At 41.9% G+C, this 22,203-nt stretch overlaps 1 protein-coding gene across 2 annotated transcripts in view; it reads left to right on the plus strand.

Annotated features, from left to right (window-relative positions):
- The first annotated feature begins 582 nt into the window (after positions 1 to 582).
- KPNA1 (karyopherin subunit alpha 1) overlaps positions 583 to 22,203 on the plus strand; it is a 92,936-nt gene continuing 71,315 nt past the window's right edge. For both annotated transcript variants that reach the window (XM_074033320.1, XM_005547987.5), the window contains exons 1-2: positions 583 to 748; positions 21,857 to 21,990. Coding sequence is in view for 1 of the 2 variants with exons in the window: in XM_005547987.5 (XP_005548044.1) it covers positions 21,862 to 21,990 (129 nt within the window). In the remaining variant the exon portion in view is untranslated. The remainder of the gene's footprint in view (positions 749 to 21,856; positions 21,991 to 22,203) is intronic.

Here is a 22,203-nt window from a genome sequence, read left to right on the forward strand (position 1 = left end):
TCTCAAACTCCTGGTCTCAAGTATTCCACCGGCCTAGGCCTCCCAAGGTGCTGGGATTACAGGTGTGAGCCACTGCACCCGGCACTTAATTATTTTTGATACTACTCATACATTATCAAGCAAAGGGGATGGGACATAACTAAAAAAGGAATGTCCAGAAGCTTCTTGCATTCATGCTGCACGTGAGCCCTTTAGACACGAGGCGCTGACCTACTAATTTTGTAATACTCCCTCAGTCTTCAATCATTCCATCATTCATTCCATCAACGCGTATTAGTTACCTACTTTGTTAGAAGCTATACAGAGGTGAACATCGATCCGCCCTGGAAGAGCTTAGCAAAGACAGGTTTGCACATATAACTTTCTCCAACCTTTGTTATGGTCTGCAAACCTCCTTCTTAGCGAGACCCTCTCCTCTCCCCGATCCCCGACTCTTCGCAGGCTGGGCGAGAATCGCTAGGAACGTGCGGCGAGAGAGCGTTACAAGACTACGTCTCCCGGCAGCCTCTGCGGCAAGCGCCGGAGGGGCGCGCGTAGGCGCTCGGGCCGGCCCCCGCACGCAGGCGCACTGCGAACGCCGGCAGAGCTGAGTCTTGCTGCTAGGTGCGCGGCGGCGGAGAGCGAGGCCTGCTGAGCACCGCCGAGGCGCGGGCCAGCTCTTCGAGGTTGTGCGCGGGGAGCGGCACGGCGGGCGGGCGAGCGAGGGCTCACTTCAGCGGTGGCACCGGGATCGGTTGCCTTGAGCCTGGTGAGTGCGGGGGCTTTGCGGCCTCGGCCCCTCCCCCTCCCGCCGGCAGATCCGGGCAGTCCGGGAGGGACTCGGGGGAGGCCCTGGGGCGAGGGCGGGCGCCGGCCGGGCCTCGAGCCGCGGTGCCTGGGCCCGGACGCTCGGCCCGCGTCCGTGCGTCACGGGCCCTGCTGTCCTAACGGCCGCGCGGCCGGCGGAGGAGAGGGTGGGGGTGGGGAGCCCTGGTGTGATCGCCATCGGGAACGCCGGTCGAGGCGGGGCGGGGCGGCGTGGCGCGGCGGCAGGGCTGTAAGCGGCGCCGGGGACTGCGGAGTGCCGAGGCAGCGGGCGGAGAGGAGGCGAGCGCGGAGCCTGCGCCGTGGCTGGGCGGCGGGCGGGAGGCGGGGGTGGGCCGTGCAGAGCGCTCTGACAGAGGCAGGAAGGAGCAGGGGTGGCGTGTAAAATTTCTAACCCTGGCAAGAAGGGACCGTCTTGGGAATTCACAAGTTACAGCCCGGGTCGGAGCCGGCGGCCCGGAGGGAGGTAGGGGAAGCGGGGCGGGGGCGCGGGGAGGTGGAGACGACCGGCTGCAGTTTACAGATGTCATAACAACAGGGGCCTGTAGCGGCTGATTGGGGGTGTGGTAATTACAGGAATGACAGAACTTGGTCTGCACACCGCGTGTTAAAGTGGCGATGCGAGGGAAACAGCTAGGTATCAGATTAAGCTCACAACTGGAGGATAAAACTGAAGGATGACTGGAGTCAAGGGAGTCGTCATGAAGTAATGTTTTTGGGATTGGGTCATGTTCCACTTTTAAGTGAAAGCGTTCAAAATATTTCGTTTTTAAGGTTTCAACTCGGAACAAACGATTGCCGAATTTTTGTGTTTTAAAGAGATGGGGTCTCGCTATATTGCCCAGGCTGTACTCCCAACTCCTGAGCTCAAACTGGCCTCCTGCCTTGGCCTCCCAAGTAGCTGGGACTAGTCTCGGGCAACCACACCCAGCAATGCAGAGTATTTTTTTTTTCTGAAACGGGTACTCTCAAGTAATATTAACTTGAATTTCACCGTTTTTTCTTAAATAAACGGTTGCTTAAAAATCTCTATTAGTAGATAAGGTGATTTCCCCCCTCCTGTTTTTTTTTTCTTAAGAGATGGAGTCTAGCTTTGTTTCCCTGGCTGATCTGGAACTCCTGGCCTCAAGGCATCCCCCCCATTACCTGGAACTACAGGCGGGTGCCACCAACAAGGCTCATTCTCGACACTGTTTTTTTCTTAACTAGCTTTTGCATTTGTAATATTTTGAAAGCAGTCCACAAGTTATTTTTCCCTCCTTTTTAAAGATTAAAGAGATGAAAATTTAATTTTTCAAAGGAAAGTAAGAATGATTACTGTTGTATTTTTACTGAAATAATATATTCCTGGAAGGCACTGTTTTATGGATAGATGAGATGTAAGAGAAAGTAAAGGAATTAACATTTATTGAGTTCTTTTTCAGGTATTGTGTTAAATGCTTTATATATATATTAAAAACATTTAAATCTGAAATATCTGTTAATTTTTCTATTTTACAGATGAAAGCATTGACAATCAAATGTTAAGTAACTTACCTGAGGTCTTCTAGCTCTTATTGAGAACAACCTTAGAACCCAAAGTTACTGCCATTTAAATTATTTCTCTCCTTTCATACTTTTTCGTTGTGTTTTCTTTATTTAATCCGTTCAATCAGCGAATACTTATAGAGTGATCTTCTAGATTTGGAGGGATATAGTCGCGATCAAAACTCACTGTCACTGTTCTCATGGAATTTATAGTGTAGCGGGGAAAGCTAATATTACAAATATTGACTGCATAACATTTTATCAGTTATAGTTGAGTAGCAACTGTAAAGCACTCTACTAAATAGTAAAGGCAGTTGAAATGGAAGCAGACAACATAAGCCTTGAGGAATTTACAGTCCTGTAGGGCAACAAAACATACATTTATAAAAACCTAGAATAAACTAAATGGGAAAGGTATCACCTGAAATCACTGTTCTTGCATTATGTTATTTTTTATTTTATTATTTTTTGGGGGGGGGTGTGGAGGACTTGCTCTGTTGCCCAGGCTGGAGTGCAGTGATGAGATCTGGGCTCCCTGCAGGCTCCCTGCAATCTCCGCCTCCTTGGTTCAAGCAGTTCTCCTGCCTGAGACTGCTGGGACTACAGGCGCATACGGCCACACCCGGCTAATTTTTTGTATTTTAGTATAGATGGGGTTTCACCGTCTTGCCCAGGCTGGTCTCGAACGCCTGAGCTCACGCGGTCCGCCCTCCTCGGCCTTCTGAAGTGCTAGGATTACAGGCATGAGCCACTGCGCCCAGCTGCATTATGTTACTTTATAAAGTGGTTCTCATAGAAGTTTCTTCACAGAACTATGATTTAATATACATCTTATCTAGAACTGATACATACCAAAAGGGGCCATGAAAAACATTTTCTTCATTTATATCTAATGAAGAAATTTCTAATTTATTTATTGGTTCCTATAAAATACAGACCTTGGAGACAAATTCTTCCTAAGACCCCAGTATTAAGCTTTTTTTTTTTTAAACAGATGACTGGTTTTATTAGATTGTTTTGTAAGCCATCCTGTTTCTCCATACTTTTGACTGTCAGGAGGCTCAGAGCTGTGTTCAATTTTTATAATTTTCTTTAGTCTCAACTATGTTAAAAATTATTTTATACGTAATCTGGAATTGCTGTCAGTTGTTTCCTGGATTATTTTCTTTATTCTCTGTTGCTCTCGATGGTCCTTTTCCCTTTACATTTGAGAATAGGATTATATCCTATTGTTTTCATCTTCAGTGTTTTAGCAGTGTTTGTTGAATTAATGATAAAATAGAGTTTTAATGATTTATGAAGTCTGTGCTTTTAAGTCTGCCAGATTGTTTTTAGATGTATGAATACTGTGTATAAAATCAATTAAGACCTTTGATTGGTCTTGCAAGTAAAGATGACTGACCTAGTGATAAAAGATAACGCCTTGTTTTGTTTTAAGGTATCTTTGTACTTTGCATGGTGTTATGAATTTAGCCATAATACGGAAGAAAACATTGGAAGTGGTGAATAGTTAATTAGCTGATTTGGGCTGATTTCTCTCTTTTGCTGTGGTAAGCAGGAGATGGCCTCAGGCCAACTGGAGACCAGATAGGGCCAGCATTAGAAAATTTTGGAAATTTTGGAAACATTGGAAGAGTAGGGATGAAGACTATGGGAATGTATGTTTCTTTCTTTTTTTTTAAGATGTTACAAATCTACAAAACAGAACATGAAAAAATGGTTCTGTCCAAGTGCTGTAGACTAATTCGGACAGTTCTTGAAAGCAGGCAGTAATCCAGAATGTGGATAATGGGGATAATCTCCTTCATATAACAACAGTAATGCTGCCCTTCATATACAAAGATAAGTCTGCTTACTCATCATGATTGATTTTCTAGTGTGAGGAGGGATATGTGCTGAGTTGTCCATGAGTCCCTATATAGTCTGTGAGCAGCGAGGCAGCTTGGGGTCAGAATAGGCGTTTGCAGCTGAGGAACAGAAAGACCTGCCGAAAATACTATCTGTTGATGGGTCGGGTTCTGCATCAGTTGCTTTCACTTAATTGTTCTTGCAAAACCATTTTGAGGTGGTGATTACGTGTGCAAGGTGATTGGGTAACTTGCCTTACTTCACAAAGTAGTGAAGTTGGGATTCAAGTAGGGCTGTTTGTACTGTGTTCACATTGATCGTTAAAGATTGGTTTTAGCCGTTCAGTCTCTTTGGCAAAACAAACTAGATGTAGTTTGTTTAACACCATGAAATAATACTGAAAATATAACCATCGTGAGATTGTTCAAGTTCCTTGTTTTGTCAACATTAAAAAAATAAAAATTTAAAATTAGAATACCTGAAAAAGCAGCTGTTCCTTGTCTCAGCCTCTGCACTTGAGAAGCTACCATTTTCTTTCTCCTGTTTCTTATGTTTGCTTTCATATTTACAAATACAGTGACTTGCTTTTACTGCTATTTCATGATACAGCAATTATAGATATTATTGGCTTTCTTCTAAGTAAGATGATCCTTAGTGTTTCACATATATATTCACCTCACCTGTCACATGCACACACTGACTCTGCCATCCTCCAAATATAGTTACAGGTGTTTATTAAACCAATATTTAGTGTTTACAATATTACAACTATATAAATGTTCACAGCTGACCCATGTAGAGTACTATGATATCATTTCTTCTCTTGATAAATTTTTGTTTTTCTAGAAGTTAGTATTTTTTGTTGTTGTTTGCTTCATTTTGTGAGACAGCTAACCTAGAACCTCTTAATGCAATTAGGACTAGTTACTTTCTAGTCCTATTTCATAGTTGTTTTCCTGGGACTTCTCTTTTCATCATCCTTAAAATTATTTGCCCTCTCTAGTACTGGTTCCCGTTTACTGTTTCCTGTATTTTCTTTTTTGGTTTACTTACTTCCTTGGAGTACGTTTTTTAGTAGCTTTCTGAGAAAGGATACATGGAAAACAAAAACTTTTCTGACATCTTACATGACTGAAAAAAATTTTTATTCTGACTTCGCATTTGATCAATAATTTGGGTATAAAATTCTGAGCTGAAGGTAACTTTTACTTCAAGTTTGCAAGTCGTAGTTCTGTTGTTTTCTTTCTTCCAGGGTTACTGTTGAAATCCAAAGCCAATCTGATTCTTCATTTGTATGTGATCTTCCCTTACTGACCCCCAGTCTCTACAAGTTTTTAGGATATTTTTAACCCTTGAAATTCCGTGATGATATGTCTAGGTATGGGTCTTTTTTTGTTTAAGGGCATTCCATGGACCTTTATAAGCTGGGAGTTCTTGTCCTTTAGTTCTGGGAAGTTTTCATTATTATTTTGGACGTTAGGTAAAAACAATTTTAGAATGAATTATGCTTCTCAGTTCTTGTCACACATCAGGTCATACAGGTCCTTTAAATTTTTCTCTTAAACTTCTGAGCCTTACCTCTGAGTTACCTCTTCCTATGACATTGTGGTTGGTAGATTCCTTGATTGTATATGAAACTGATAGGTGACAAAGTGCTAACAACCCTCACTCTCAGCGCCTCCTCCGCCTCAGCGTCCACTTTGGCGGTGCTTGAGGGGCCCTTCAGCCTGCCGCGGCACCGTGGGAGCCCCTCTCTGGGCTGGCTGAGGCCGGAGCCTCCTCCCTCTGCTTGGGGATAGGTGTGGAGGGAGAGGCGCCGGCGGGAACCCGGGCTGCGCGGGCGGGAACCGGTCCTGCGCGCTGCGCTGGCGGGCCAGTGTGAGTTCCGGCGGGCGCGGGCTCGGCGGGCCCCGCACACGGAGCGGCCGGCCGGCATCGCCGGCCCAGGGCAGTAAGGGGCTTAGCACCCGGGCCAGCAGCTGCAGTGGTTGTGCCGGGTCCCCCAGCAGTGCCGGCCTGCCGGCGCTGCACTCAAATTCTCGCCAGGTTTGGCTGTTTCCCGGCGACGCAGGGCTCGGGAACTGCAGTCCCCCCGTGTCTGAGCTCCTCCCACTGCGGTGGGCTCCCGCGCGGGCTGAGCCTCCCGGACGTGTGCCGTCCCCTGCTCCGTGGCGCCGGGTCCCATCGACAGCCCAAGGGCTGAAGAGTGCAGGCGTGGCTGGGGACTGGCGGGCAGCTCCGCCTGCAGCCCTGATGCAGGATCCACTGGGTGAAGCCAGCTGGGCTCCTGAACTGGACGGGGACTTGGAGAACTTTTATATCTAGCCGGAGGATCGTATGTGCAGCAATCGGCACAGGGTTCTAGCTCAGGGTTCGTGAATACACCAATTGGTACTCTGTATCTAGCTAACCTAGTGGAGACTTGGAGGACTAGTGCTCTGTGACGCTGTCTAGCTCAAGGATTATAAATGCACCAATCAGCACTCTGTGTCTAGCTCAAGGTTTGTAAACGCACCAATTGGTACTCTGTATCTAGCTAACTAGCACTCTGTGACTCTGTGTCTAGCTCAAGGATTGTAAACGTACCAATCAGCACTCTGTCAAAACGGACCAATCAGCTCTCTGTAAAGTGGATCAATCAAGAGGAAGTGGGTGGGGCCAGATAAGGGAATAAAAGCAGGCTGCCCGAGGCAGGCAGTGGCAACCCCCTTGGGTCACCTTCCATTTTGTGGAAGTTTTGTTCTTTGGTTTTTTGTGGTAAGTTTTACTGCTGCTTACTATTTGGGTCCACGCTGCCGTTATGAGCTGTAACACTCGCTGCGAAGGTCTGCGGCTTCACTCCTGAAGCTAGCGAGACCACGAACCCACCGGGAAGAACCAACAACTCCAGACGCGCGCTGGCTTTGAGAGCTGTAACAGTTACCACGAAGGTCTGCAGCTGCGCTCGTGACAGGGAGACCAAGAACCCACCAGAAGGAAGAAGCTCCAGACATATCTGATCGTCTGAAGGAACAAACTCCGGACATACCATCTTTAAGAACTTTAACACTCACTGCGAGGGTCTGCGGCTTCATTTTTGAAGTCAGTGAGACCAAGAACCCACCAGTTCCGGACACAAAACATTGTGAAATATGTAGTCGAGGTTTGTGTGTTTAGGTATTGTGATATAGACTTGCAAAGGTCTTTTTCTTAGTGCTTGAGAGTTCTTTTTTGCCCACATCTTTGCCGTTATTTGGTTTTATCTTTCTTTCTTTTTTTTTTTGGATACAGAGTCTTGCTCAGTCGCCCAGGTGGGATGGTATGGTGTGATCTTGGCTCACCACAACCTTCTCCTGGGCTTAAGCCATTCTCCTGACTCAGCCTCACGAGTAGCTGGGATTACAGGGGCCCGCTACCTTGCCTGGCTAATTTTTGTATTTTTAGTAGAGATGGGGTTTCACCAGTTTGCCAGGCTGGTCTTGAACTCCTGACCTCAGGCGATTTGCCCGCCTTGGCTTCCCAAAGTGCTGGGATTCTAAGCATGAGCTACTGTGTCCCGCTGCTTTCTATTTTTTGTCAGTCTGATGGGTATAAAGTGGAATCTCAGCTGGGCACCATGGTGTGTGCCTGTAATCTCAGTTACTAAGACTGACATGGGAGGATCCCTTAAGTTGGAGGGGCAGGGGAAATAGTATCCTTTTGTTTCAGTTTACATTTTCTGATTACTGTTGAATTTGAGCATCTCTTGGATCCATTTTGATTGTTATTTTTGATAATTGTTTCGTTGTTTGTTTTTACTTTGCGTTTCCTTTTTGATTTGCAGAAGTTCCTTGTGGAGATTAGATTTGAATAGTCTGTTGATATCACACTTGGAAAATATCTTCTCTAAGTCTGTCCTCCTTCCTGTTAATTTTGTCCGTAGTGACTCTCATTGAACAGAGTCAAAATTTTGATGCTTTGTTTCTTTGATAGTCTTATCCTTATCAACTTTGTGTTCTTTTTTTGGAATTGGTGTTTTTTGAATATTGGAACTCTTAGGTTCTAATTTTCTCTCCCCTGCCCCCTATTTTCCATCCCTTAGTCTTTTTTGTTCTGTTTTTTTGAGAGATTTCCTCAGTATTATCTTCTAAGCCTTCTGTTGAATTTCAACTTCCATCCATATTTTAAATTTCATAGATCTCATTATAATTTTTTTTTTTTTGAGATGGAGTCTCATTTTGTCCCCCAGGCTGGAGTGCAGTGGCGTGATCTCGGCTCACTGCAACCTCTGCCTCCCCAGTTCAAGTGATCTCCTGCCTCAGCCTCCTGAGTAGCTGGGGTTACAGGTACCCACCAACACATCTGGCTAGTTTTTGTATTTTTAGTAGAGAGGGGGTTTCACCATGTTGACCTGGCTGGTCTTGAACTCCTGACCTCAAGTGATCCACCCTCCTCGGCCTCCCAAAGTGCGTCCAGCCTCTCATTCTTATTTTATAGTGTATTATGTGGTGTTTCATAGATGCTGTACTCTTTGGTGATATTAATGATAGTTTTAAAAATTTTGTTACCATTTTTGTCTTTTGCTACCAATTTTGAGACTTTCCCCAGATATCTGGTAGTCTTGTGGCTGTCCATTCATATTTAAGAATGAAGGGCCAAAAACTAAATTGGAAGCTCTAAAAGTATGGCTTCTTGAAGGATGGAGAGAGTAGGCCTTTTTTTGTGTATGTGTGGGGGGGGTGGAGGGCTTATATACTCATAGGTTTGTTTCTCTTGGGCTAGTCAGTTTCCCTGAGAGTCTCCAGTCTCTTGCCAGGAGAATGTGTATCTGGCTGCCATGTTTTGAGAAGTCATTTTAGAAAAGGAGCTTGGGTTTTTACTGTTGTGCTCATGTAATTCTGTTTTCAATAAGGCACCTCACCCCCACCCTCACCTCTCACCTGCATTGGAGCATCCATTTTAAGGGATTACTGAAGGATGGTTGTCTGGTTGTGAAGAGTGGAGGAGGAAATCTGGGCATGTGATGACTGTTTTGTAGACTTTCAATGAACCTTCTGATTTTGAGCCCAACTCCTCACTACCTTAAGGAGGAATAGTACCTGGGTGATCTGTTTGAAGCCTCCTGTTTGTGGGTAGATAGTGTGAATCAGCTTGTTTCTTATTGACTTCTTTGTCTGCAGGTTAGGCTTCAGAGTTTTCCACTTTGCTAGTGACCTATAATTTGTCTATTTTATGGCTTCTTTTAGGTTTTGACATCATCTCTGATTCTGTCCTTACGTATTCTCTGTATGCTGTGGTTCTGGTTTATTTATTTGAAAAATATGTTTCTTTATAATTTTAGTATTCTACCATGTCCACCATTTTATTTCTTTACATAAACTCTTTGCTTTCTGACCTGTTCATTCTTTCCATAGCATTTGAATGACCACCGTGTGCCCATCATTGATGATTCAAATTGAATTTCTGGCTTTCAGTTGTTAATATGATTTGGGAAGAAAAGCGCATTCTATATGTGCTAATTCCTAATTTGAAATTTGAAAGCCCTCATAAGTGTCCGCAAAATAGATACATTACAGTGGTTATTAAATTCAGTAATGGATATGAATTGAATGAAGGCAAGTTTTTGCAATTAAATTTTTTACAACTGAGAGAATGAGCCCTTTATTTCATCTTCTGGAAAGATTTGTCTTTTTTTTTTAACCCCCCCCCAAAAAAATCATTCAACTTTTAGATAAGAGATAATTTTTCTCCTTCATAAAGACCTTAAAAATCAGAACTTCTGATGAAATAACAGCATACTGAGTTGAGAAAATACTAGCGAAAAGTACAGAAATTGTGTTTTAGGTAGGTTGATGACCTTTATCATAGTAAAAATATGCTTTCAGCTCTACTTTTTGAAAGTTTATTGTATAATTAGTATATTGCTTAGCATAGAAAATTTAGAAGATAAAATATTTCCATATACAAATTTTATATGCTGATATCTTTTTTTCTTTTCTTTTCTTTTCTTTTTCTTTTTTTCTTTTTTGAGATGGAGTCTTGCTCTGTCACCCAGGCTGGAGTACAATGGGGCATGGGCCATCTCAGCTCATTGCAAACTCCACCTTCTGGGTTCAAGTGATTCTCCTGCCTCAACCTCCTGAGTAGCTGGAATTGCAAACGCCTGCCACCATGCCTGGCTAATTTTTGTATTTTTAGTAGAGATGGAGTTCTGCCATGTTGGCCAGGCTGGTCTTGAACTCCTGGACCTCATGTGATCTGCCTGTCTTGGCCTCCCAAAGTGCTGGGATTACAGGCATGAGCCACTGTGCCCAGCTATATTTTGATTTCTTAAGTCATGAAATACTTTTCGAAAGTATAGAGAATAATGTAGGTTGGGTTTTTGTTCCCAGCATTCAGATTTTTCATGTTAGTGTTCTGTTTTCTCAATGTATTGTGAACGTTTCCTTTAACCAGGCCCTCATACTGGAACTTTTAGGTTGTTTACAATCTTTCACTAGAATAATCACACTGCAGTGAACAGTCTTGCTCGTTTTATTTCCTTTATGTACATACCAGAAGTGGAATTACTGAATTCAGGGTTTGAGTTCTCCAAGTCCTTGACAAATATTTTCCTTTAAGTGTTTTGATATTGAGAATGTCTTTGGAGAACTTCCCAGCTTGGGAATCTATAGATTCTGGGAGTTGGGGGTTCAGAATTTGGGTCAAAGGTTATGATAAACCTCTCAAAGGAAAACATTTGAAACTGGGCTGTGAAAAAAAATACCTATTGCCGTTGGATTATTGGTTAGAGCTATAAGATGAGGCCAGAAATGAACACCTATGAATCATATGTCTGCCACATTGACTTCTCACAGGAAAGGCTTTATTGCAGGGTTTTTCAAACTTTCCTTTCATTGAACATTGAAATGCTATTAATAAAAATAAAGCTACTCCTTAATTATCTTGTAGGAAAAGAATGGGTAGGATATTTCAAATTTTAATTTTCTTCTCTAATTTCTATTGAAATCTTAAACAGAACTACTACCGTTTGACTAGAAGCTGTTAACGTGAATAATTTATATTTTCAAATGAACTGAACACTTTATACTTACACTCACACTTATTTAAATTCATAACTTTTTTGTAGTCATACTTTCTTGTAGTTTTGGTTTTTAATAATAAATGCATATCATATACTTTCTAGTAAAATTATGCCTGATTTATATGGTAGAATTAAGTGTATTAGCATTTCAAGTTGTTCCACAAGAGTATTAAGGATTTTAAATATTCAGAACATTTAGAATGTGTTTGAGATTTACTGATTAGGTGAGCTGACTCAGTGCACTGAATATATAACATCTTGAATATAATGAAAATATAAACTCACTGTTTTGGATTTAGATTGGTGGAGAATGGCATTGAATGAATCCAGACAAAAGGATCTTGCAGGACCAAGAAGTTTAGACTTCATTTAAGAAGTGGTTAAAAACACTGTAGTTCCTTATCCATTGAAGTAATACAGTGAAAAGGGTATTGAGATTAATCTGAGGGCTGGGCCGGGCGCGGTGGCTCAAGCCTGTAATCCCAGCACTTTGGGAGGCCGAGACGGGCGGATCACGAGGTCAGGAGATTGAGACCATCCTGGCTAACACGGTGAAACCCCGTCTCTACTAAAAAATACAAAAAAAAAAAACTAGCTGGGCGAAGTGGCGGGCGCCTGTAGTCCCAGCTACTTGGGAGGCTGAGGCAGGAGAATGGCGTGAACCCGGGAGGCGGAGCTTGCAGTGAGCCGAGATCCGGCCACTGCACTGCAGCCTGGGCGACAGAGCATGACTCCGTCTCAAAAAAAAAAAAAAAAAAAAAAAAAATCTGAGGGCTGTGTGAAGGATGAATTGAGAAGCAAAGAGTCTGAGGTTAAGAATGCTGGTTTAGAGCTGTTGTAGTTACCTAGGTGTCAGTTGACACAGACTTGAGCCAGGCTGGTGGCAGTGGGAATAGATAGGATCAGATAAAATCAAAGACTTTGGATAGAATAAGCAAAGTTTGATAATTGAGTAAGTGAACATGAAGGAGAAAGTGGGAGATCTCTTTTTGAAAGAATAGAGTGTGTTTCTATTTCACCACCAGTATTGCATCTTGTTTTTAAGTTTATTGCTTCTTTTGCTTTATTTCTCTAGAAAACAAGAGGAAGTTTAGGTGTAATGGCTTTAATTTTGAAGGCTTCTGATTCCTGAGAGGGTACTTTGAAAAGTAATTGACGGTAACTTACAGTTTTTAATTAGTAGCTTAGGTGATAACACCTAAAAATACTTGCTTAGGATAAACTAATTTTCTCAGACAATTACTTTGTTATTCCTCTTACCACAGACATAGAAATTTATTTCCTTTTTTTCCTGTCAAAGCTGTCTTCAGTCCAACTTCAGCCTTCATTTTCAACTGTGTTTTACATTGTTTTAAAAATAAAACTTGTGCTCTACTATAGTGATTTTCAACTGCTGATGCAAATCAGAATTCGCTGGTTTTTTTTTTTTTTTGCTGTTCTTTTTTTTTTTTTTTTTTGAGACATGCGGTGGTACAATCCTGGCTCACTGCAACTTCTGCCTCCCAGGTTCAAGGCATACTCGTGCCTCAGCCTCCCAAGTAGTTGGAATCACAGGTGCATACCACCACACTGGCTAATTTTTGTATTTTTCGTAGAGGCCGGGTTTCACCATGTTGGCCATGCTGGTCTCAAATCCTGACCTCAAGCCTGCCCCTTGGCCTCCCAAAGTGATGTTATTACTAGTGTGAGCCACTGTGCCCGGCCCACTTGGGGATCCTAAAAGGAAGAATAACCCAGAGGTGTCTGCTTCAGACACATTGATTAGACTCTTTAAGAGGGACATTTGAGGTGTGTGTTTAAAAAATTCTCGGCCGGGCACGGTGGCTTGTGCCTGTAATCCCAGAACTTTGGGAGGCCGAGGCGGGCGAATCACGAGGTCAGGAGATCGAGACCATCCTGGCTAACACGGTGAAACCCTGTCTCTACTAAAAATACAAAAAATTAGCCGGGCGTGGTGGCGGGCGCTTGTAGTCCCAGCTACTCAGGAGGCTGAGGCAGGAGAATGGCATGAACCCGGGAGGCAGAGCTTGCAGTGAGCTGAGATTGTGCCACTGCACTCCAGCCTGGGTGACAGAGTGAGACTCCATCTCAAAAAAAAAAAAAAAAAAAATTCTCTGCCAACAGAACAAATGTAATCCCCTCTCCATCCTAAGAGGGGACAACCAGTCTCATTTATGGATACTGGTGAGGAGATATTTATGTTTTAAAAATATCTCTCTCTCTCACCCAAAGTCTAAATACATCCATTGAAGTAATACAGTGAAAGGAGTGAAACTTAAAAATCTCCTCACCAGTATTCATAAATGAGATTGGTTGTCCCCCTTAGGGTGGGGAATCTAAATACACACATACAGGCGCACGCGCGTGTGCAAACACACACACAATTTCTTAGAGCGGTTTTGGGTTCATAGCAAAATTGAATGGAAAGTACAGGGTTTCTGTCAACCCCTTGCCCCACGTGAATGTAGACTCCCCCACCATCAGCATTGCACAAGCTCCAGAATGGCTCATTTGTTACAAGTAATGCTGTAGACTGAATGTTTATGTCCCCTCACAATTAATATGTTGAACCCAGTCTCCAGTATGGTAGTGTTTGAAGATGAGGCCTTTGGGTGATGATAATGGAGCCCTCATGAATGTAATTAGCGCCCTTTCACGAGGTCCCAGAGAGTTCCTTAGTCCCTTCTGCTATGTGAATACACAGTGGAAAAAATGGTCATCTATGAACCAAGAGGTGGGCCCTCACTGGATACTGAATCAGCCAGGATCTTGATTTGGACTTTCCAGCCTCCAGAACTATGAGGAATAAATTTCTATTGTTTATAAGACACCCAGTTGTTGGTGTTTTGTTAGCAACCTGAACAGGCTAAAACAATTGATGAACCAACATTGGCACATCATCCTCACCCTAAGTTCATGGTTTACATTATGGTTCATTCTTAATGTTGTACATTCTTTGGGTTTTGACAAATGTGTAATAGCCTGCATTAGCTACTATTGTATCCTATGGAATAGTTTTCCTGCCCTAAAATTCTTCTGTGTTCCACCTATTCATCCTGCCTTCCCCCAAACACCGGGCAGCCACTGGATTTTTTGTTTGTTTGTTTCTGGTTTTACCTCTTCCAGAATGTCATATAATTGGAATCATAGCCGTGTTTTTTTTCAAACAGCTCTCAATGTGGCAAATACAAAAAATAGAATTGGAAAAGGGTAATATACACCATCACCAAGTGTGTTTATCCAAAGAAACAGGATCATTTGGTATTAGGAGGTCTATTAATATAATTCACCATGTTTAATAGTTCAAAAGAGAAAAATAATGACCATTTTAATAACTCCCAAGTATAAACTATACAAGGGCTACACAGTGGGAAGTATGCTTTTACATGTTGTTCTTCACCTTATGAGGTATCATTATCTCCATTGTACTGATGAGGAAACAGGCTCACAGAAGTCTACTATCTTCTGTATGTCATTGTTCTGCGAAGCAAATTTGAACACGGGACTTGTGGAAGGCTAGGCTTCGTTCAACTTGCTGCCTATGACATTTTAATAAAAAAGCAGATGAATATTTAATTTTTGTGTAACATTTGTTTCCTTTTAGATTTTTGAAAAAGGTTGAAATCATTTCAAAGTACAAAAACGTTTTAGAAGTGCACGAGACTTTCTTACGCCTTCATTGACATTTCTCAGTTGTTCGTTTCATCTTTTGCCTTATTTATCATTTATTCTATATATATATATATATATGCATGCTTCCAACGCTGGCTTTAATTGCTTACCCTTACAGCTCCACATTGAATACAGACTTCTAAGTTACTTCCTTAAGACTAATTTTAGGTTTTTGGTCTTGTTAGACTTTTACTGTTGGCTTTTTCCTTTATTTGACCTGAAACTGAAACTTATGAATCTTTTTTTTTTTGTTTTGAGATGGGATTTTGCCCAGTGGTGTGATCTTGGCTCACTGCAGCCTTGGCCTCCCAGGCTCAAGTGATACTCCCACCTCAGCCTCCCAAGTAGCTGGGACCACAGGTGCCTGCCACCATGCTTAATTTTTTTGTATTTTTTGTGGAGACAGGGTCACTACAAAACTACTCCGCTCAAGTGATCCTCCCACCTTGGCCTCCCAAAGTGCTGGGAATACAGGTGGGAGCTACCATGTCCCACCCGAATTTTGAATTTGAGTCATCATTGCAACACTGCTATTATTGTGCCATATTGTGATATTTCATAGCTAAAATGCTGCGTGCTTCAGGAAACCAGCATTCTTTATATCATTTTTCAGCAGCTTTAAATATGATTCCCTTGGAATTATTCACAATTTCTCATTTGTATTACACCCACCTTTTAGTCTGATAAAGTTTCTGCCAAATTTCCATTGGGTAGATATATTAGTCTGTTCAGGCCACCATAACAAAATACTGCAGACTGGGTGGCTTAAGCAGAAATTTATTTTCTCACAGTTCTGAAGGCTAGAATTCAAGATCAAGGTGCCAAAAGAGTTGATTTCTGGGGACTCTCTTGCTTGTAGACAGCTGCATTCTTGTCTGCTTGTACAGTCTTTCTCTGTATCTCCCAGAGAAGTCTCTAGTGTCTCATTCTCTTATAACGATACCAGTCTTATCAGGGTAGGACTCTCATGACCTCCTTTAACTCTGCCTCCTAAAAAGTGCTATAACTAAATACAAGTCACACTGGTGGTTAGGGTGTCAACATAAGAGTTTTGGGGGGACGACACAATTCAGTCCATGTCAGTAGATCACTGGGTGTGTAATGAGACCTGCGTTCATATCCTAGCTCTATCTTTATTAAGTGTGTAACCCCGGCCAAGTCACTCTGAGCCTTCTGATTGCTTACCTGTAAAAGGTGAGAATGATAATTTTTGCCATAAAGGTTTGTTAAGAGATCCAAGTAAAATAGAAGATGTGATAGCATGTTATGAATTAGTGATTCTCAACCCAGGTTTGCATCAAAATCATCATCATGTAAGTAAGTATGTAGCTTTTAGCATAATAAAGAGCACTGCTGACCCACTACCCGGTAAACTCAGGGTAAAGTGTTTCAAAAACAACCATGGAAAGCCTCTGGAAATGGTCCTAGGACATACGCAGTAAATGAATGAGAGAAGCAAAAACTGACAGAAACAGAGAGAATTCAATAATAAGAGTTGGAGACTTTAGTACCCCACTTTCAATAGAGGACAGAACAACTTGGTGGAAGGTCAAGAAGGAATCAGTACAATAAACCCACTAGACCTAACAGACATGTATGGACCACACTACCAGCCAGCAAGTCAAAAATATGTGTTTTCAAATGGAAATATGTATATCTTGGAAATAATGTATTTTCCAGGATAGGAAGTGTTACGTGTGCATTTTGCGTTTTACTGGGCTACAAAACAAGCTAGATAAATGTAAAAGGATTAAATTGATACAAATCATGTTCTTTGATCACAATGGAAAGAAATTAGAAATCAGTAACAGTGGCCGGGCGCGGTGGCTCACGCCTGTAATCCCAGCACTTTGGGAGGCCGAGGCGGGCGGATCACAAGGTCAGGAGATCGAGACCATGGTGAAACCCTGTCTCTACTAAAAATAGAAAAAATTAGCCGGGCGCAGTGGCGGGCTCCTGTAGTCCCAGCTACTCGGGAGGCTGAGGCAGGAGAATGGCGTGAACCCGGGAGGCGGAGCTTGCAGTGAGCCGAGATTGCGCCACTGCACTCCAGCCTGGGCAACAGAGCAAGACTCCGTCTCAAAAAAAAAAAAAAAAAAAAAGAAATCAGTAACAGTAAGGAATTTGAGAAACTCACAAATATGTGTAAGTTAAAGAACATACTCCTAAATAACTGGTGGGTCCCTGGAGAAATCAAAAAGGAAATCAGAAAACACTTTGGGATAAATGAAAATGAAGACATCATGTAGGAATACTTAGGGATACAGCTAAAGCAGTGCTTAAAAGGAAACTTAGTCGTGAATGCCCTTATTAAAAAGAAAGGAGGCTGGGTGTGGTGGCTCACACCTGTAATCCCAGCACTTCGGGAGGCGGAGGTGAGTGGATTACTTGAGGTCAGGAGTTTGAGACCAGCCTGGCCAACATCGTGAAACCTCATCTCTACTAAAAATACAAAAATTAGCTGGGTGTGGTGGCAGGTGCCTGTAGTCCTAGCTACTTGGAAGGCTGAGGCAGGAGAATCACTTGAACCTGGGAGGCAGAGGTTGCAGTGAGCCAAGATCGTGCCACTGCCCTCCAGCCTGGGCAATAGAGTGAGACTCTGTCTCAAAAAAAAAAAAAAAGAAAGATCTCAAATCAGTAACTTAACTTTCCACTTTAAGTGACTGAGGTAAGAAGAACAGAGCAAGCAGGAAGAAGCAAATAAAGAGTAGAGTGAAAATTAATGACACAGAGAATAGGAAAACAATAGAGAGCATTAAAGATGAATAAAATTGACAAATTTTAGCTAGATTGAGAAAAAACTCAACATTTTTCAGATTACCTAGGCACAGTGGCACATGCTTGTAATCCCAGCACTTTGGGAGACCGAGACAGGAGGATCACTTGAGCTCAGGAGTTTGAGACCAGTTTCCCACGTGCTGAGACCCCATCTCTATCCCCCCAACACCCCCCTCCCCCCCAGTAAATAATAATAATTTGGGCAAGTGCCTGTAGTCCCAGATACTTGGGAGGCTGAGGTGGGAGGATTGCTTGAGTCAGGAAGTTGACGCTACGGTGAGCCATGATTGTGCCACTGCACTCTCCAGCCTGGGCAACAGAGTGAGAGAGTGTCTGGGGGGGAAAAAACTAGAAATGAAAGAGGGGACATCACTAGTGACCTTATAAAAATTAATAAGATTATAAAGAAATACTATTAACAGTTGTGGCCGGGCATGGTAGCTCATGCTTATAATCCCAGGACTTTGGGAGGCTGAGGCGGGTGGGTCTTCTGAGGTCAGGAGTTTGAGTCCAGCCTGGCCAACATGGTAAAACCCTGTCTCTATTAAAAATTCAAAAATTAGCCAGGCGTGGTGGTACATGCCTGTAATCCTAGCTACTCTGAGGCTGAGGCAGGAGAATGGCTTGAACCTGAGGTACAGAGGTTGCAGTGAGCCGAGATGGCGCCACTGTATTCCAGCCTGGGCAACAGAGTGAGACTCTGTCTCAAAAAAACAGTTGTATCCAAGTAAATTAAATGGCTTAGATGAAGTGCACACATTTTTGGAAAGACAAAAACTACCAAAACTGACTCAATAAGGAACAGACCATGTGAATAGACCTGTAACATGTGAAGACATTGAATTAGTAGTCACAGAACTGCCTGCAAAGAAAAAGCCTACGCCCATATGGCTTTACTGCTGAATTTTACCAAATATTTAAAGAAATAAAGAATATAATTCTTCACAAAATCTTCCTGGGGAATACTTTCCAACTCATTTTATGAAGCCAGTATCACTCTGATATCAAAGCCAGACAAATATATCACAAGAAAATATAAACCCATCTTTTTTTTTTTTTTTTTTTTTTTAAGAGACAGGGTTTCACTATCACCCAGGATGGAGTACAGTGGTGTGATCATGACTCACTGCAGCCTGGAACTCCTGGGCTCAAGCCATCCTGCTGCCTCAGCCTCCTGAGTACCTGGGACTACAGGTGCACACCACCAGCCTGTCTGATTTTTGTTTTTTAATTTTTTTGTAGAGATGGAGTCCATGTTCCCCAATCTGGTCTTGAACTCCTGGTTTCAAGTGATACTTCTGCCTTGACCTCCCAAAATGCTAGAATTATAGACATGAGCCACTGTACCTGGCCCTTGTGTGTTTAAAAAAAAAACAACAACAAAAAAAAACACATTTTAATTTCAGTAGGCACAGAAAAAGCATTTGACAAAATCTGACACTCTTTATTGATAAAACAGTCAACTGAGAATAAGAGGGAACTTCTCAGCCCGATAAAAGTGCATTCACAGAAAATCCAAAGGTAACATCATACTTAATGTAAAAGACTGCTTTCATTCTAAGGTCTAGCATAAGACAGGGATGTCTGCTCTATTTCTATTCAACATTGTATTGGAGACTCTAGCCAGGGTAGTTAGACAAGAAAAAGAAATAAAAGACATCAAAATTGGAAAGGGAGAAGTAAAGCTATCTGTTTGTAGATGACATGATGTGTATCAGATAAAGCATTAGCAACAATTAAATAAGCAGGATTGTAGAATACAAGATCAATATACAAAAATCAATCGTATTTTTCTAGATTTGTGATGAACAATCTGAGAATTAAAACAATTTCATTTCCATTGGCATAAAATTAAATACTTAGGAATGAATTTAACAAAAGTATAAAACATATTCTGAAAGCTACATTATAGACAGAAATTAAGATCTAAATAGAACTCCTATCTTAAATAAGTGGAAGATTTAACATTAAGGTGCTGGTATTTCCCAAATTGATCTACAGATTCAGTGCAGTCTCCTATCAGAATCATAGCTGACTTCTTCATAGAAATTGACAAACTGATTCTAAAGTTCATATGGAATTGCAAGGGATCAATAATAGCCAAAACAATCTTGAAAAAAGAACCAAAAAAGTAAGAAGACTCACATTTTTCAAGTTCAAAACTTACTTTGAAGCAATGGTAACCAAGACAGTGTGGGGCTGGCACAGGGATACACATAGAGATCAGTGGAATAGAATTGAATGTCAAGAAATTAAACCACATATATGTATATAGTCAGCTGGTTGTCAACAAGGTACTGTCATGGTCTGTTTGGGTTGCTGTAATGAAATACCGGAGACTAGGTGGCTAACAGACAATAGAAATTTATTTCTCACAGTTCTGGAGGCTGGGAAGTCCAAGATCAAGGCACTGGCAGATTCAGTGTCTGATGAGAGCCTGCTTCCTGGTTTACAGATGTCTTTCTTTTCTCTGTGTCCTCACATGGCTGAAGGAGCACGTGAACTCTTTGGGGGTCTCTTTTTAAGGGCTTTAATCCTATTTATATGGACTCTACCACTAAGGGCTAATCATCTCCCAAAGGCTTTACCTTCAACCTCTATCACATTGGGAGTTAGGATTTAACATAAGAATTTTGGGTGAGACACACATTCAGTCTGTAGCAGGTGCCAAGACCATTCTGTGGAGAAAGAGGAGTCTTTTCAACAAGTAGTGTTGGGATAACTGGATAGACACAAGCAGAAATGCAGTTGGACTCTCATATCATGCTACAAACAAAAATTAACTCAAAATGGATCACAGATTTAAATGTAACAGGTAAAACTCTTGGAAAGAAGTTCAAGGTTAAGGATTCTTGGATATGACACCAAAAGCATGTACAACAACAACAAAAAACAGATTAATTTGGACTTTATCAAAATTAAAACTTTTGTGTTTCAAAGGACACCAAGAAAGTGAAAAGACTATCTATGGAATATATTTGAAAAGCATATCTGATAAGTGACGCTTATCTAGAATGTAAAAAGAACTCTTACAACTCAATAATAAAAGGACAGCCTAATTTAAAAATGGGCGAAGGCTCTGAATATACTTTATTTTAATGGGAGATACACAGTTAACACATATATATGTGAAAAGATGCGCTATCTCATTTGTCATCAGGGGATTGCAAACCAAACCTACAATGAGATGCCACTCACACCCGCTAGGATGATTTCAATGAAAGTTTTAATAGTAAAGTGCTGGCAAGGATGTGGAGATACTGCAAGCCTCGTATGCTGCTGATGGGAATATAAAATGGTACAGCCACTTAGGAAAAACAGTTGAGCAGTTTCTTAAGCAATTAAACATAGTTACCATATGACCTAGCGATTCTAGGTATGTAACCCAGAGAAATTAAAACGTGTAAAACTTGACCACAAATGTTTGTAGAAGTGTTATTCATAATAGCTGAAAGGTGGAAACATTCCAAATGTCCATTTGGAATTCAGCCTAAAAAGAAATGAAGTACTGATATATGCTACAACATGGATGAACCTTGAAGACATGCTAAGTGAAAGAAGCCAGTCACAGAATATTACATATTACATGATTCTGTTCTGTTCATGTGAAATGTCCATAATAGGGACAATAGCTTAAACAATACAGGATTTCTTTTTGAGGTGATTAAAATGTCCCAAAATTCACTGTGATGAAGGTTGTACAAGCTGTAAATACACTAAAAGCTGTTGAATAGCACATTTTAATAAAACTGTTAAAGTAACCTGGCCAGGTGTAGTGGCTCACGCCTGAAATCCCAGCACTTTGGGAGGCCAAGGTGGGAGGATCACTTGAAGCTAGGGGTTCAAGACCAGCCTGGGCAACATGATCAGACCCTGTCTCTACAAATAATAAAAAAATTTGCTGGGCGTGGTGGCATGCACCTGTGGTCCCAGATACTCAGGAACCTGAAGCAGGAGGATTGCTTGAACCCAGGAGTTTGAGGCTGCAGTGAGCTATGATTGCACCACTGTACTCTAGTCTGGGTGGACAGAGCAAGACCTTGTCTCAAAAAAGGCAGGAGTTGGGGAGGGGAAGTAGGCATTTCTGATGTCCCTTTGGGATATCTGCATGTAAAAGACTGAGCTCCTAGAATAACAGAGCTCTTCACAGTAAACTCATTTGTTCTCTCCCCACTTTTATTGTAGAAATCATGACCACCCCAGGAAAAGAGAACTTTCGCCTAAAAAGTTATAAGAACAAATCTCTGAATCCAGATGAGATGCGCAGGAGGAGGGAGGAAGAAGGACTACAGTTACGAAAGCAGAAAAGAGAAGAACAGGTAAATCCTTTACCTTTATTCATTTCTTTTAAAGAATTTAATGTTCCATTTTAAGCCTGAAACTACCTTCTTTTATTTTAACAATGTTGTGTGTGTGTGTGTGTGTGTGTGTGTGTGCGCGCGCGCACGCGTGTGTTCCCGTTCTCCCCTGTAAAATTACTTTTTTGGAGTGGGGATGAGGAGGTCCTGAAAAATGGTATACAAGAATGGGGA

Source organism: Macaca fascicularis, chromosome 2 (assembly GCF_037993035.2).
Source record: "Macaca fascicularis isolate 582-1 chromosome 2, T2T-MFA8v1.1".
In the NCBI taxonomy this organism is placed as follows: Eukaryota; Metazoa; Chordata; class Mammalia; order Primates; family Cercopithecidae; genus Macaca; species Macaca fascicularis.